This window comes from Pelecanus crispus, chromosome 19 (genome assembly GCF_030463565.1).
Source record: "Pelecanus crispus isolate bPelCri1 chromosome 19, bPelCri1.pri, whole genome shotgun sequence".
In the NCBI taxonomy this organism is placed as follows: Eukaryota; Metazoa; Chordata; class Aves; order Pelecaniformes; family Pelecanidae; genus Pelecanus; species Pelecanus crispus.
The window spans coordinates 6267249-6281924 of record NC_134661.1 but is presented as its reverse complement, the minus strand read 5'-3'; the positions used below and the strand labels follow the sequence as shown (position 1 = coordinate 6281924).

Here is a 14676-nt window from a genome sequence, read left to right as displayed (position 1 = left end):
AGACTGTCACAAATAAACTCTTTAGAGGAATGCTTTAAAAAAAAAAAATAAAGGCAAACCGTGAAAGATATATAGTTATAAAATGAGCAGAATTACCAAAAAACTGACAAGCCATCAGACAGGACAAGATGGCAGTTCTTCAGTCTCTCCTGCACCCTTGTTTAATTCTACAACAGCTGAGCATATCATGACTGAAATGTCTCTACCTGGAAGGCAAAACAGTTTGGAAAGACTGTTTTAAAGCAACATTTGGAGACAGAAAACTGCAGCAGCCTCTGGATTATATATATATGGAACCATTCTTAATCAAGCCAAGATTCCTAGCTTCACTATAACTTTGACAATCCTCAGTAGTTCCTTGACATGAGACAATTCAGAAACTTGTAGCATAGACACAGTACAGTGATGGGCACATTATACAAACTAGTGAGACAATTTGATTGAAGGCTATTTTAAAAATAAACTCACCTATCTACCAAATGCATTTCTAACAAGCCAATCCCTCAACAGTAAAGGGGTAAGCACTACATAACAATTACCCTCCTCTTCAAGTGATCTTGCTGATCTCCAGACTTAATTTACCTACTCTTAGTCTCTACCATTTTTGTGTTTTGACACTCATTCAGAAGGAACTGTGGTAGATATTACTCAAGCTAGTAAGAAATTTAACTCCCTAATGTCTGCCTCTACTTGGTGAATCTACTGTATTTTTGAGAGGAAGTACCAGTCTCTTTCCCGTAAGATGAAATTAAAGCTAAACAAGTCTAAACTGGGATCTTCATCTTTATTCAGTAGAACAACTCCAACACCACAGGTCCAAGTCCTTGTGCTCACATTGCCTTTATAGATGTCAGATTAACTTAAATTCAAAGTTTGGTTTTAGCACACACATCTTCATTTGTTTGTTGAGCTAGGTTTATTTGAAACAAGCAAGAGAGTATCTCAGAAGCACCACGTGATTTGTTAAACAGAACACAAACAGAGCCCATAGGGAATATTCTCAGGAAAGCCTTAAAAGCAAGAGTTAACTGAAGCAGGAATGCCAGCAGCCTTAAACATTTTATCATATGCTAGCAGGAACAGAAAATGGAAAAGAGGAGAAACAATATAAAACAAACCTATATTTTACTATACAAACTACACACACTAAAAATGTCACAAGTAAAAACCTTCAAAAGTTTTCATTGTCTGCAATTGTACGCGCTATCACAAGTGCACGTTTATCTCTTACATAAATACACATTGTTGTACCATAATTACTCCTTTATGTTATAAAGGGATGCATTCAATTCCACAACATACATAATTCACTTTAGGATAAATATCGATTTGTTTATTTCCACAACAGAAGCGAAATGCAAGATTCCAACAAAAATATATCCAAAGAACTAGTTATCCATCTCCTAGTAAATGCACTTCAAGATAAAGTGTTTGGGAAACTCTTGCTTGGTGCGCACATTTACATCACAAGCACAGAATCTGGATTTATGTATCCTCATGTCTTATCTTTGGATAAGGAAAAAAAAAAGGCTGCAAGTACTCTTCAATCTGCACTCTGAGCCAAGACTTGACTAAAGAAAACCACTATATCGATGCAGACCCTCCCAGCTAGTACTCGCTGTGGACACATTACACTCAATATTGCTACCCTGCTCTAGCTTACGTAGTACCTTGTCTACTAACAAGACAGCAAAGTCTCATCACCAGACATTTCCAACACAGCTCTTTCACTAACAAAATTTACAACCTTCTGTGTATTTTAAGCAGATTTCAGGTACACTTGAGTATCTAACACAGCCAGCCTAATTGGTACCATGGAATGAAAAAGACCACAACTGATGTAGTTTCAGAAAGTTACACACTTATCCAGTGCAAATCAATTCCAGAAAAGCTGAGTTTGTCATAGAATCACAGAATGCTTTGGGTTGGAAGGGACCTTTAGAGCCCATCCAGCCCAGCCCCCTGCAGCGAGCAGGGACAGCTTTAACCAGAGCAGGGTGCTCAGAGCCCCATCCAGCCTGGCCTGGGATGTTTCTAGGGATGAGGCCTCCACCACCTCTCCGGGCAACCTGTTCCAGTGCTTCACCACCCTCATTGTAAAAAATTTCTTCCTTACATCCAGTCTAAATCTACCCTCCTTTAGTTTAAACCATTACTCCTTGTCCTGTCACAAGAGGCCTTGCTAAAAAGATTGCCCCCATCCTTCCTATAGCCCCCTTTAAGTACTGAAAGGCTGCAATAAGGTCTCCCCGCAGCCTTCTCTTCTCCAGGTTGAACAATCCCAACTCCCTCAGCCTAGCCTCGCAGGAGAGGTGCTCCAGCCCTCGGATCATTTTTGTGGCCCTCCTCTGGACCCGCTCCAGCAGGTCCATGTCCTTGTGCTGAAGGCTGCAGAGCTCGACGCAGTACTGCAGGTGGGGTCTCACCAGAGTGGAGCAGAGCAGCAGAATCCCCTCCCTCGCCCTGCTGGCCACGCTTCTTTTGATGCAGCCCAGGATTTGGTTGGCTTTCTGGGCTGCAAGCGCACATTGTTGGCTCATGTCCAGCTTTTCATCCACCAGTACCCCCAAGTCCTTCTCCGCAGGGCTGCTCTCAATCCCTCCATCCCCCAGCCTGTATTGGCATTGGGGGTTGCCCCGTCCCAGGTGCAGGACCTTGCACTTGGCCTTGTTGGACCTCATGAGGTTCACACAGACCCATCTCTCCAGCTTGTCCAGGTCCCTTTGGATGACATCTCATCCTTCTGGCGTGTCAACTGTGTCTGGTGTGTCATGGACTGTTGACCTGCCATAAGTCACTGGTGTAGAGCGAACTCTTCATACAGGAGCAAAAGAGAGGGGAAGAAGGGAAAAAAGACACCGCTAACCATACCTGGTAGAGCTTTATAATGTGTGGGTGATCAAGCATTTTCATTATCTGCACTTCTCGGTAGATCTTCTCCAGATTCACAGCATCCAGCTGAGATTTGTCAATGATTTTTATTGCTACCTGCAGACAAATAGCAAAAGTGAGATTAAAACTCCCCAATGTTTTCCTCATTAGTTTATCCTTGTTATAAAGGGAATAATGCAACTCCAGATAACTGGGGGCTTTCTTCTAGCTCAGAAATACACATCCCACACTTTAAAAAAAATACAGCAGCACAACATTAAACATGTCAGTAGTCCCACTAAGTGGCTGCAGGACTATCACCTACATCAGCATGTCAGAAAAAGAATGTTTTACAAGAAATGGAAGACACAGAACAGGAGATGGAGGCCAGAGCTCCAACAAGCCCAGGTACAGAATGCTCTTATATCAGGTGGGAACAACTGAGGACCCTTCATGGAGCAATATTACAAAGACAAAAATCTTCTTAAAAAGCCTAATGGTGTCCATTTCTGGAGTCAAGGTAGTCAATTTGAATCCCACAAATGCAAAATGATATTTTAAAAGAAAAAATGTTGGCTCAACACAAATAATCAAAACATGGTGGATCCATGTAGTTTCAACTGTTACATGCTTATTTTAACTATAATTAATATGCTGCTAGATAAGGGCATCTGCAGTTCACAAGTTCAGGGGAAAAAACCTCTGTACAGTATGTTTGTCAGTCACACCTTGCAAACAGATCTCAATTAGTTTAGAAAACAGATCTTGGTCCTACTGACCTTGTTTTTAGCCAATACCTGCAAAGTGAATTACCGATAAGTACACATGCTTAGGAGACTAAAAATTTCAAACAGAAGACATTTAGGAAAAAAAGAAAAAAATTAAACCAAGCAGAAAAATATAGCTGCTATAAAAACCATGCAAAGGATAGCAATACTAAAGAGTACTGAATATATAAATGGTGTTTATTCACCCTGAATATCATATTATTAGTGCTGAAGCAGGAGCAAACAATCTAAATCACAAAAAAGCTTCCAATTATAAGTGCATTTCACAAACTATTGAACTGTAGGAGACAGCTGCTATGCAGGAGACAAAAATCCACAGGAGGTGAACCTCATTATCTCCAGGAATGCTGATTATGGACCCACCTGAATTCAGAATTAACTATTTATTGACTTAATTTCAGTATGCTTTTGCTTGATAATCTCTTCAAAAGTCACTTGTCTTCGCCAACCACCAGAAAAATAAGATTCTGCTATGAGTGAATAAACTGATTTAGCCTTGTAATCAGTGAAAAGTTGTTTTCAAGATGCAGGATCCACTCATATAGCTGAAGCAGAAAAAGACTGTTTTCCAAAGCAAACAACCAATTTTTAAAAACTTTTTTCAAAACATAGGTGTGGGGTTTTTTTTAAACAATGTCCAATTAATGTAGAACTCACTGAAACTAGATTTATCAAAACCTAATACACATTTATAACAACAACAATATATACAGCCATTAGACAGAAAACAAGAAAAAAAAAGTTCACATCCCACAACTTTTTCACCATTAAGCAAGCGTGAGTTACTCCATAGCCTTTGTTCTTCAAAACATAACGCTGCACACTTTGGAAGAAGTGGTACCTAAAATGGTATTCAACCACTCCACACTGCCCTCCTCCTCCTCTCCAGCTCTCTGCAACTTTCTTCTGTCCTAGGATAACATACAACAATTTAGGGGATCATGATGCCCGATCTTTCCAAAACATGCTTCCCCCGTTGTCTTGTGCTAGCTATCGTATTTACAGCACTCTCCATAATGCATCTACTCTGTCCTCTTTCACATTACACTACACACTGAGAAGCACACAAGAATAGTGATGCTCAAGGTGGCAGGTCCTAAAAGATTACAGATCTCCCTTTCAAAAGTTTCCATCTTTTGACTATGAAGACACTATCTCTAAACCATGGAAACAAAACATGTGGATTACCTGCTTATGCTCCTATTTGTTACCCCCTCATCCTACTACCATTCCTTCCAACTACAATATTAATTTGCTGTCTTACACTTGGTATATGTATAAAACTTGATAATAAAGGCCTGGCTTCACACGTGCAAGGAATAAGGGACACGCAAAAGAACAGTACCATGCATGCGACTGGACTATGCAAATGCGTACTTCCCACTTGCCAGATTTGCACTCCCTTTGACTGCTCCCTACAGCAATTGCTCATTCTCTCAGCAGGTCCCCTTTCACTCGCTTATAAAGGCAGAACAGCAAGCTGCTTCCTTATTTGGGCTGATTATATGCCATGTGGCAGCAGAGGATGCAAACAATCATTCATGCAGCTTAAGAAAAACCACCACACAAAAATCGTACCTTTAAGTCTCACTGGCCTAATTTAAGATCACACCTAATAAAATGACTTCTGGTTATTGTTTATTTTTTGCAAGCACAATTTACTAGCCTAAGAAGAAATCACTTCACTAGAAAGTTACAAAATGTAAAAGTAATCAAACCAAACCACTAAAGCCAGACCCAGTTGTTATACATCAGGAAATATTTATTAAAAACAACTCGTGTCACATTTCTCCCCTTCCTCTAGATTATTTTATACTGTCTCTCTGGAATCAACCAGAGACACAAGCTGGTTTCTCCATTCTCCACATCTATCCCAGCTCATACCTGTTACTTGGGTGACCTCTGGATTAAGAGGAATGGATCTGACTATTTCTTATTTACAAACAAATGAAAAGATTAATCTGTAGCAATCTTGCCTTCCTATCACAAACTGGTAATACATCTTTCAGTCAAGGCACAAGGTATCTCCAATCTTGGACAGATCAGGTGTTCAGGAAAGTCTAAATGCCTCCATCAGTCTAGAGTAATGCAAAAAAATCCTGCTGCATTTTTTTGGTATTTAAAGTTTAATGGCAATCTAATTGGAATAGCAATTTACAGAGACAGCATCAGCCTCTCAGTAACTTGAGGTGTTTACAGTAGCTTCTTTCTTCTCCTCCTTCTTTCTTCACATAGACACCACAGTGTAGAAGCTTTACCTAAAACCTGCATCACTTGCAACTTTCAAGACCGCCTCCTTCCCTGGCTTTGGTTCATTTAATTTCACCTTGCAGTCACTGTGCATTTTCTTCCCATAGTTAGGTGTTTTACAAAGCTATCTTCAAATGCAAGCAAAAAAAAGTAACTTTCTCCTGTTTACTCTTCTTGCACATAGGAAATGTGTGCAGTACAGAAAAGTTAATAAAAGCAAAGCTATAGAGGACTTCAAAGAAAAAAGGTTAGGTCTAGCATAGAAGAGGAAAAAAAACCCAAAGAGGTGAAACTGCAGCAAAGCAATACATAAGAGGGATTTGGATGGGGGGTGGGGGAACAACAAAAAAACCCCAAAATACAACCAAAACCACCCAACAGCAGGCTGCTCTCTGGGGCTCATGCCGAACCTTTGTTTCGCTATCCATCACACCATCAGTTTGATTAGCACAAATATTTATACTTCCATACTTCTCACCCCCTCCTAGTGGGGAGGGGGAGAATTCTGCAGCTGCATGGCTTGCCAGTGCTACTTCTTCCACTGAAGCTTCACTCCCATCACCTTAGCCTAGTGAAAAATCTAGCTTTACAAGTACACTGACTCTTGGTGGTTTTTCCAGTATAGTTTGGCACACCAGTTTGCTCTGAAATCTTGCGTAGTCCTTTTACTGAAAGTACAAATATTTCAAATACAGCCTGTTAACACTTCCAAGCCTATCTACAAGTGTCTGCTGCCAACTTTCTCCAGAGATACCAGGCATTATTCTGAACACTGCAGTTCCTAGCTTCTAACATCCACACAGAGTTACAACAACAACAAAAAACCCCAAAACAAACAAAAAAATTATCAGTTTTAAACTTTGTTTTCCCAGATAACAAAAGTATCCATTTCCCTAGAAAAACCTAGGTAACTCATTTGTCCTTCTTCAGTTTTAAAGATTAAATCTATTTCCACTTCAATTTCTTAATAATCTACAGTGTCTACTGTACTTTTATGTTTTACAAGGTTAATAAGACTATACAATTATACAATCACTTCAGTTACTAAAAAGTAAGTAATTTTATATAATTTTAAAACATGCAGAAGACATTTTTCACCTTTACATGGTTAAAATCCTTGAATAGATCTTACGTCCTGAGCAACAACCAGTAAAGTTTCATTAGAGGAAAGAAGCATTTAAAAAAAGAATAATAAAAAAGAATGGGTCATATAAATTTGGGAAGCATGGCTACAAATCCTGCTATAATCTTCACTACACTTTCTGGCCAAGAACAGTGCTTCATGTTCCAATGTTTCCTACTTTCTTCCTTTTCCAGAAGTTTCCTACCCTATCTCTTTGCTGCACACATTTAGAAATAGAGCAATTCCCAAAGACCATTGAAAGACTGAAACCAAATCCTTCCTCTGGAAGTGTGGGAGCAAGAAAACAAGTCTTCAGGTCACACATTTCTTGGAGGAGAATGGCTCCAGAAAAATGCTCTTTCAATAGTTATGAAACATTTCCTTACCTCCCCGTACCACAAGTAAAAAGTGATTGTAGAACAAGTCACAGAAGTTTAACACTCCACAGAAGCACACAGTAACATTCTATATTGTCTATTCAATCACCTACCTACTCCCAAAATCATAACACTAACATGTATCACTGATGAAAGCATTCTGCCTTTATAGCTTTTGCGTCTGAAAAGATCTGTTTTGTTTCCACGCTGGGCATTCAGGTACAACAAGGCATCAAGGATTTGGATGAATACTTCCACAAAAATATTTTTATGACCATATCGCCAGATAATAATGACAGCATTAACAAAATGCTCTTTATTAAGTCAGTTAATACTGAACTCTTGCAGGCAACCACAGAGCTAGAAAAAAATGTTATATGTGACTTTGCGAATGTTGGAAAGCAAATTGCTTCAGAGCACTACAGAATGAGCCACTGTCTCAGCAGGCTACCTGCTATCTCTGTCATCACGTTAAGAGATGCATTTTGTGCTGCTGCATCCGTAATCTGTTCAAAAAAAGACAAACAAGACTTCTTTAGCTAGATCATTCAGTTGACAGCTATCACCAATATATTCATAAAATTTGTGTTGTCTAACCGCATCAGCTCGGTCTCTCAGATATCTAAGCACAGCTCTCCACTAATGAAGAATATCTTATTTGAGATGCAAGAGGAAGAGATGCAAACTAGTGAAGAGCAAGCTATATTTCCAGTTTAAATAGGTTTTTAGTCTAAAACCCCCACCACATTACAACTAACCATATTTTGTCTTACAATGTGGAATTATCTGGTGCTGTTAAACAGTTGTTTCTGAACACAGAGAGTAAAAGCGTGTGCCTACTTGAAGGAAAAAAGTTTGCTATTTGCGATCCTTGTACAACTCTCAATGTGTATATTATAGATGTGCACACAGCGGCAGCCTTCTATAGGAGAAGCAGCATAGTAGCAGCTGGCACCACTGCTGCTACAGTCAAATGCAGATTAGGTATGTCAGTCTATTCGGAATCTTCAGTTTTCATGAGGCTTGCCAGGGCCATAGAAGACTTAAGAGGAAAAAACACTTGGAAATACTTAAAATCCAACAACTTCTTCATAAGGATGTGAGAAGGAACAGTGCATTCAACAGCAACAGCTCACTTTTGTCCATATATCAGCTGTGTCATGATGACAGGAAAAAGGGAAGTAATTCTTCGAGGTAGAGAAGCTGCTTCAAGATGGGGAGCAGCTTCCTATCTGAAAAGTGTGTTTTGTTCCCGAATATACAGCTTGCTAATAACTACTAGCATCTTGCAGAGATGTTGGAACATCACTTTAATTTTTTGAAGACAGTGCAGAGAGACTGACTGCACACAGAAGTGAATTCTCATTTCTCTAGTATGGTCAATCATTGCCACAGCACAAGCAAACAGACTCTAATTTGGCACATGCCAAATTAAGGACAATTACACAAGTTTTACAACTCTAGTTTTGGCTTTTTTGGGGTTTTTTTAATGGTTATCACTTCTCCTAAGGAAAATAAGAGACAACAAACTAGAAAATCCCAACCAAGCATCAATATATAGTATTAGTACATACTTCAAATGACCAAAAGAAAAAAAAAAAAAAAAAGGAATCCTGTTCCTTCCCTTACATTCCCCTATCACCAGTTCTTGCTGCTTAAAGACTTATATTCAAAAATATCTTTGCAACTTTTATGATTTCTTTTAATCTAAAAATATTAGGAATGAACACATTTCCTTCCCTCTTTTACTAAAGGCCTAGATAACTGGAGTTTGCTCAATTGGAATTAAAACTGTCAAGCAGTGAAGGTGAAATGTTTGTCAAAACAGGTGAAAGTTCTTCCATCTTTCAGCTACTCCAGCTTTCAATTTTCATCATTTTTATGGTATTCATTTAATTCTCTGACTAGTCTTTCACAAAAAAACCCAAACAAACACAAAACCAAAACCCAAAAAACACCCAAACCCCAAAAAACACAACACCCCCCAACATGGCCTAACAAGTAAACATATAAAAAGAGGTTTGTTGATGTCAGTGCAAGCTTTAAGGTTTCATGTAGGTTACAGAAATTCAGATTTGAGTTGTTAATCCAGTACATCCTAAAAGTAGACAGACTGCATTAAAATTAACAAATGCAACTTCCTGCAATCTGGAGCAACTCCAATTTGCAACAGCGAAGTGTTTGGATATCGCAGATTTATAAAAGCATTAACCTCCCTTATAGCACAGTACGTTATGCTCAACCTGATCTATCTGCGTGCTCCCACTCTCTGCCTCCAGATATGTTAGCCTCCTCTCCCCCTTGCAACAGATCGAGAGAGCCCACAGCTGCAAACAGCTGAATCAGCACGCTGTCTTCCCCCCGCCCCAGCAGTGTCATTTTCCCATTGAATTACTCCACCACCCCAAAGTGTGCTATATAGCACAGGGAGCTGCCGTCTCCACTTGCACCGTTCACTTTTACACGTACCTAAGCACACTGGATCAGGCACTCGCTTCTAAACTAGTATCAAATCTTGTATCGGGAGCTGGTAATTTTCAGAGAAAAGTGCAAACCACCTGTAACATATCAGACAGCTAAAAGCCTAACTGTGAACCATAAAGACACACTAGTGGATGAAGGGTTTCATTTTCATCTGAGGAGTAATGGCTAGTATTCTTCTGTAGATGACTAATCCTTAGGGGGTATTATTTACAGAGTTTTGGGGGTGGGTGGGGAACATGACTTTCACACACACATAGAGTTTCCTTCATCCTTAAGTGCATTGCTTTTTTCCAAGTAGGACCTTCATCTATTCTGAGAGCATTTCACTACTGTTCATTATTTCACACGTCTTCACATTTCACTAAAAGCAAATATCCATCATCTTGAACTTTATGCTTCCAATTACTTTTGTTCTCTTTTCTTAGTCTCCACCCTCTGACAAAAAAATTTTGCTTATTTGTACATGCCTCATTAATAAAAGTTACCCTGAGATCACAGGATTTCTTGGCAACAGGATAAATTAGCATGGCAGGAAAACACGTGTCGTTAACTTAAATGGCAAACAAACACACAAACAACAAGCAAAGCAAAGGTCACATTCAACCCTGGAGCCCCCCTGGGGTACCCTGTATGGACTGTCATTAAAAAGGGTCATGCACTACCTCTATTAACTACAAATACATATCCATCCCCCATTTTTCTTAACTTTGACACTTCTTCCTTTTTGACTATTTAGTCACGCAGTTTTACTGTTGCATTAATATAGGATTCAACTTATGATTTCTGAGTTTGTTTGCATACACCATCTACTAACCTGTCTTGGGTGTATCTTCTGCTTCATGCCTTGTTTCACTTTATTTTCACCTATACCTTGCTAACAATTTATGGCAACTACATTTACTATTTTCAGTTCAAGTTACAATTTTATATTCTGATATGTAGGTTTATATTCTGATATGCAGATTTTCCATAAAAAGGATGGATTCTGTACATAATCTGTAAGTGCTGACCTTCGCAGGTAATAAGATCCCATCTTTTTCTAGTTTGACAGTTATTGGCCAGAGTTATGTAAAAAAAAAACAGGCAAATATTTTTATAGGTCAAAGCCATATAAAATACAAAGTACCAATGCTAAAAAAAGTCCAACAACAAACAGGTTCCAAATTTAAAGGGTTCACATGGGGCGATTCAGGAGAAACTCGGACAAGGAAATAGTCCTTTTTAAAGGGGCTTTCTGAGCAAGTCTCAACAGCAACACAGTGCAGACCTTCCTGCAGTACAGACCTGGTGGTACACAGGTACAGCCTTTCCGGAACCTAATATGCTGAATATTCTTCCACTGGAAGTTTAACAAAGGCACAGATGAGTGTGAGAAATTAGCAACTCAAGAAGTTTAAGCAACAGTTTAGAACAAGCTTGAAATATGAACAGCCTTCCATCTACAAACATTAATAAGCAGGACTTCTACTTTATGTGCATAGTGAACTAACACTAAATCAAGTAAGGTGGTCCAAACTTGAAGTGCTTATTCAAAGTAGTATTTGGCTAGGATTAATTTCCCCTGACATCACTAGAAGTGATTTTAATAGGGTTCCCCTTCCTCAAAGGCCACGTAAATACTTCCAGCAACTAACTCGGCAATTAAATTCCACATAAACATTCTTGCATCTCTTACTGCAGAAAGTCAGTGTAGCTGTACTGCAAATTGAGAGACCTTGACACAAATCTCCACCACAGGCAAATCTGCTGTAAAAATAATGCAGAAGATAAAAGGGCTTCAGACTGGACACAAGCCTCCTCAGAGAAGGAAAGCTGGTTAAAAAATTCAAGACTGTATTAGAATGCGCTAGAATTCAGCAGTTTCTTAGGACACAGGTGGAAAAATCATACCAGAGTTGGGGAGACGTTAAGGTCTAAGTTTTCTGTAACCTTTGTTATTTTGAACAATACTAAACAAATATACTTTCTAAAATCACACACAAAAAAAAAAAATTAAAGTTTTCATCCCCATCACAAAGTCTGCCAAAGAAACAGAACTAAAAGTAAATGACAACTTAGTATCTTGAAGTGAAGCGTTTGTAAGTTTGGCATACGGCATCAAACTTGGGAACAGAATGCTAACGTTGCAAGGTCTTTGCTTGACTCTTCAGTAATAGCAAGGAAGGATTTAAAAATAATTAACAGTTTATTATGAAACTTGAGAAATAAGACAATACGAGAAATTTCTTTTAATACTTGAGATGCGAAGTTAATCTATCACTGCACGGCCAGAAAAACGTTAGCATTGCAGGTTTGTTTTCCTTAACTGAAGTCCAAACTAAGGGCATTTTTCATTCCTGCAAGGAATGATTCTACCACACAAGACCACAGTAACTGAATAATTGCAGGTCTTTTCAGTTTTTCACCCTGTACTTCGGACAATATTTTATTTACTTCTGTCTGGAACAGAGCAGCACAGTAAGCTCTTCTTCAGTAAACAATGAAAGCAACCATAACAGAGCCTTACAGAAACCTTACCTCTAGGCGTAGTGACTAAAACTACCTGAGAAGAAAATATAAGAGGAAGATGATCTTTCAAAGCCATTGCTCTCATCAGATACCTGTTTTTAAAAAGTGAACATGACTGCATTTTATCCATGCTGGCTTGCAATCGGTTTTGTTTTAGGTAAAGCATAAGATATTAACAGCCTACAGGCTAGTAATCACCGGCTAACATACAGGGGGCGGGGGGACGACACGGTTAAACAAAGAGACTAAAACCGGTTGAATTTGGTTAACTGGCAGGATGATGCATTGAATTCAGGACACACACACAAGTTCCTCTGCTAAAACAGATTCCCGAGGTGGAAGGACTGCTCGTCTGCAAGTATCGGCTAGCTCCGGAAACCGTGCAATATTAAGGGCACGAAAGCAGGCACAATACAAGGTTCGAGCCTTCCCTCTTAACGGAAAGTTATCGCTGCTGAGGGCTACGGCCAGGAACTGAAGCCAGCAGCTGCCCGCCCCCCGCGCCCTCCCCAGCCCAGTGCCCCCCGGTGACACGGCCCGGGCCGCAGGGGCACCCGCACAGCCGGCCGGCGCTGCCCCTGCCCTGGCCGGCAGGGCGAGAGCAGGAAGACAAGCAAGCGCGGCGGCCAGGGCTCCTGCTCCAAAGCCTGCCCGCCGCCGAACGCCTCAAGTAAACACAACACGGGCCCCCTCCCCTACGCGGGGAGGCTCCGGCGCTGGAAGGGACAAAAGGAGCAGGCAGCCTGCACGGGCGCTGCTGCCCGCCCCCGCCGAGCCACCCCGGCCACCCCCCGCAAAGCCCCCGCTGCCGAGCGGAGCCCTGCGGCCAGCTGCCCGCCCCGCGGCCCGCAGCGCAGCCCCGGCCCCCCGGGACCCGCCGCCCCCCCCCCCCCCCCGCGCCCCGCCGAGCGGAGCCCCCGCGGCCGCCGCCCCCCCGCCCTGCGCGCGCCTCCAGAGCCCGAGAGCTGCCGCGGCCGCCCGAGCCCCCGCCGCCCACCGCCCACCGCCCGGCCGGGGGAGGCCCGGGGGCCGCGGGAGGGGGGGCCCGGCGGCGCGGCCGGGCTAGGCCGGGGCCGGGGGCGAGGCGGCCCCCGCGGCCGCGCCTCGCCTCGCCTCACCTCGCTGCGCGTGATGCGGTGCCGCGCCAGCTTGACCACAGCGAAGTTGCCTTTGCCCAGCGTGCCCTCGATGTCGTAGAAGCCGACGCGGACGGGCCCGAGCCCGCGGGGCAGCAGCGGGGGGGGCCGCCGGGGCTCGGCCATTACCATGCTGGGCGCGGGGGGCGGCGACGGCGGCTCCGGCGCGAGCGGCGGCGGCTCGAGTCTGTCTGCGGCGCCCTGGAGCCGCGCCGCCCCGCCCCCTGCGCCCTCCTCCACCAACCGCGCGTCACAGCGCGCGTCACGGGGGCGGGGCCTCGCCATGGCAACCGCGGCCACGGCGGGCGGGCCGGCCTCCCCTCCCGCCCCGGCGGCCCCCGCGGCGCTGCCGGGCACGGGGCCTCCGCTGCCCTGTGCCCGCTCCCCGCTCCCCGCGCCGCGCTAGGCCCCCCCGCAGCCGGGTCCCCCCGCAGCCGGGTCCCCCCGCAGCCGGGCCCCCCCCCGCAGCCGGGCCCCCCCACAGCCGGGTCCCCCCGCAGCCGGCCCCCCCACAGCCGGGCCCCCCCGCAGCCGGCCCCCCCCACAGCCGGGCCCCCCCACAGCCGGGTCCCCCCGCAGCCGGGCCCCCCCCACAGCCGGGCCCCCCCGCAGCCGGCCCCCCCACAGCCGGGCCCCCCCGCAGCCGGGCCCCCCCCGCAGCCGGGTCCCCCCGCAGCCGGGCCCCCCCCACAGCCGGGCCCCCCCCCGCAGCCGGGCCCCCCCCGCAGCCGGGTCCCCCCGCAGCCGGGTCCCCCCGCAGCCGGCCCCCCCACAGCCGGGTCCCCCCACAGCCGGGCCCCCCCGCAGCCGGCCCCCCCACAGCCGGGTCCCCCCACAGCCGGGTCCCCCCGCAGCCGGGCCCCCCCCGCAGCCGGGCCCCCCCACAGCCGGGTCCCCCCCACAGCCGGGTCCCCCCACAGCCGGGCCCCCCCCACAGCCGGGTCCCCCCACAGCCGGGCCCCCCCCGCAGCTGGGTCCCCCCGCAGCCGGGCCCCCCCCGCAGCCGGGCCCCCCCACAGCCGGCCCCCCCGCAGCCGGGCCCCCCCACAGCCGGGCCCCCCCGCAGCCGGGCCCCCCCGCAGCCCGGCCCCCCGCAGCCCGGCCCCCCGCAGCCGGGCCCCCCGCTCCGCCTCCGCACT

General features: G+C 44.8%; 1 protein-coding gene across 1 annotated transcript in view; it reads right to left on the bottom strand.

The window, feature by feature from the left end:
* Positions 1-13669, bottom strand: part of SIK2 (salt inducible kinase 2) — a 57048-nt gene extending 43379 nt beyond the window's left edge. The window contains exons 1-2 of the mRNA XM_075723237.1: positions 13520-13669; positions 2872-2988 (exon numbers count right to left, since the gene is read on the bottom strand). Coding sequence (XP_075579352.1) covers positions 2872-2988; positions 13520-13669 — 267 coding nt within the window. The remainder of the gene's footprint in view (positions 1-2871; positions 2989-13519) is intronic.
* Between the last annotated feature and the right edge of the window lie 1007 nt (positions 13670-14676).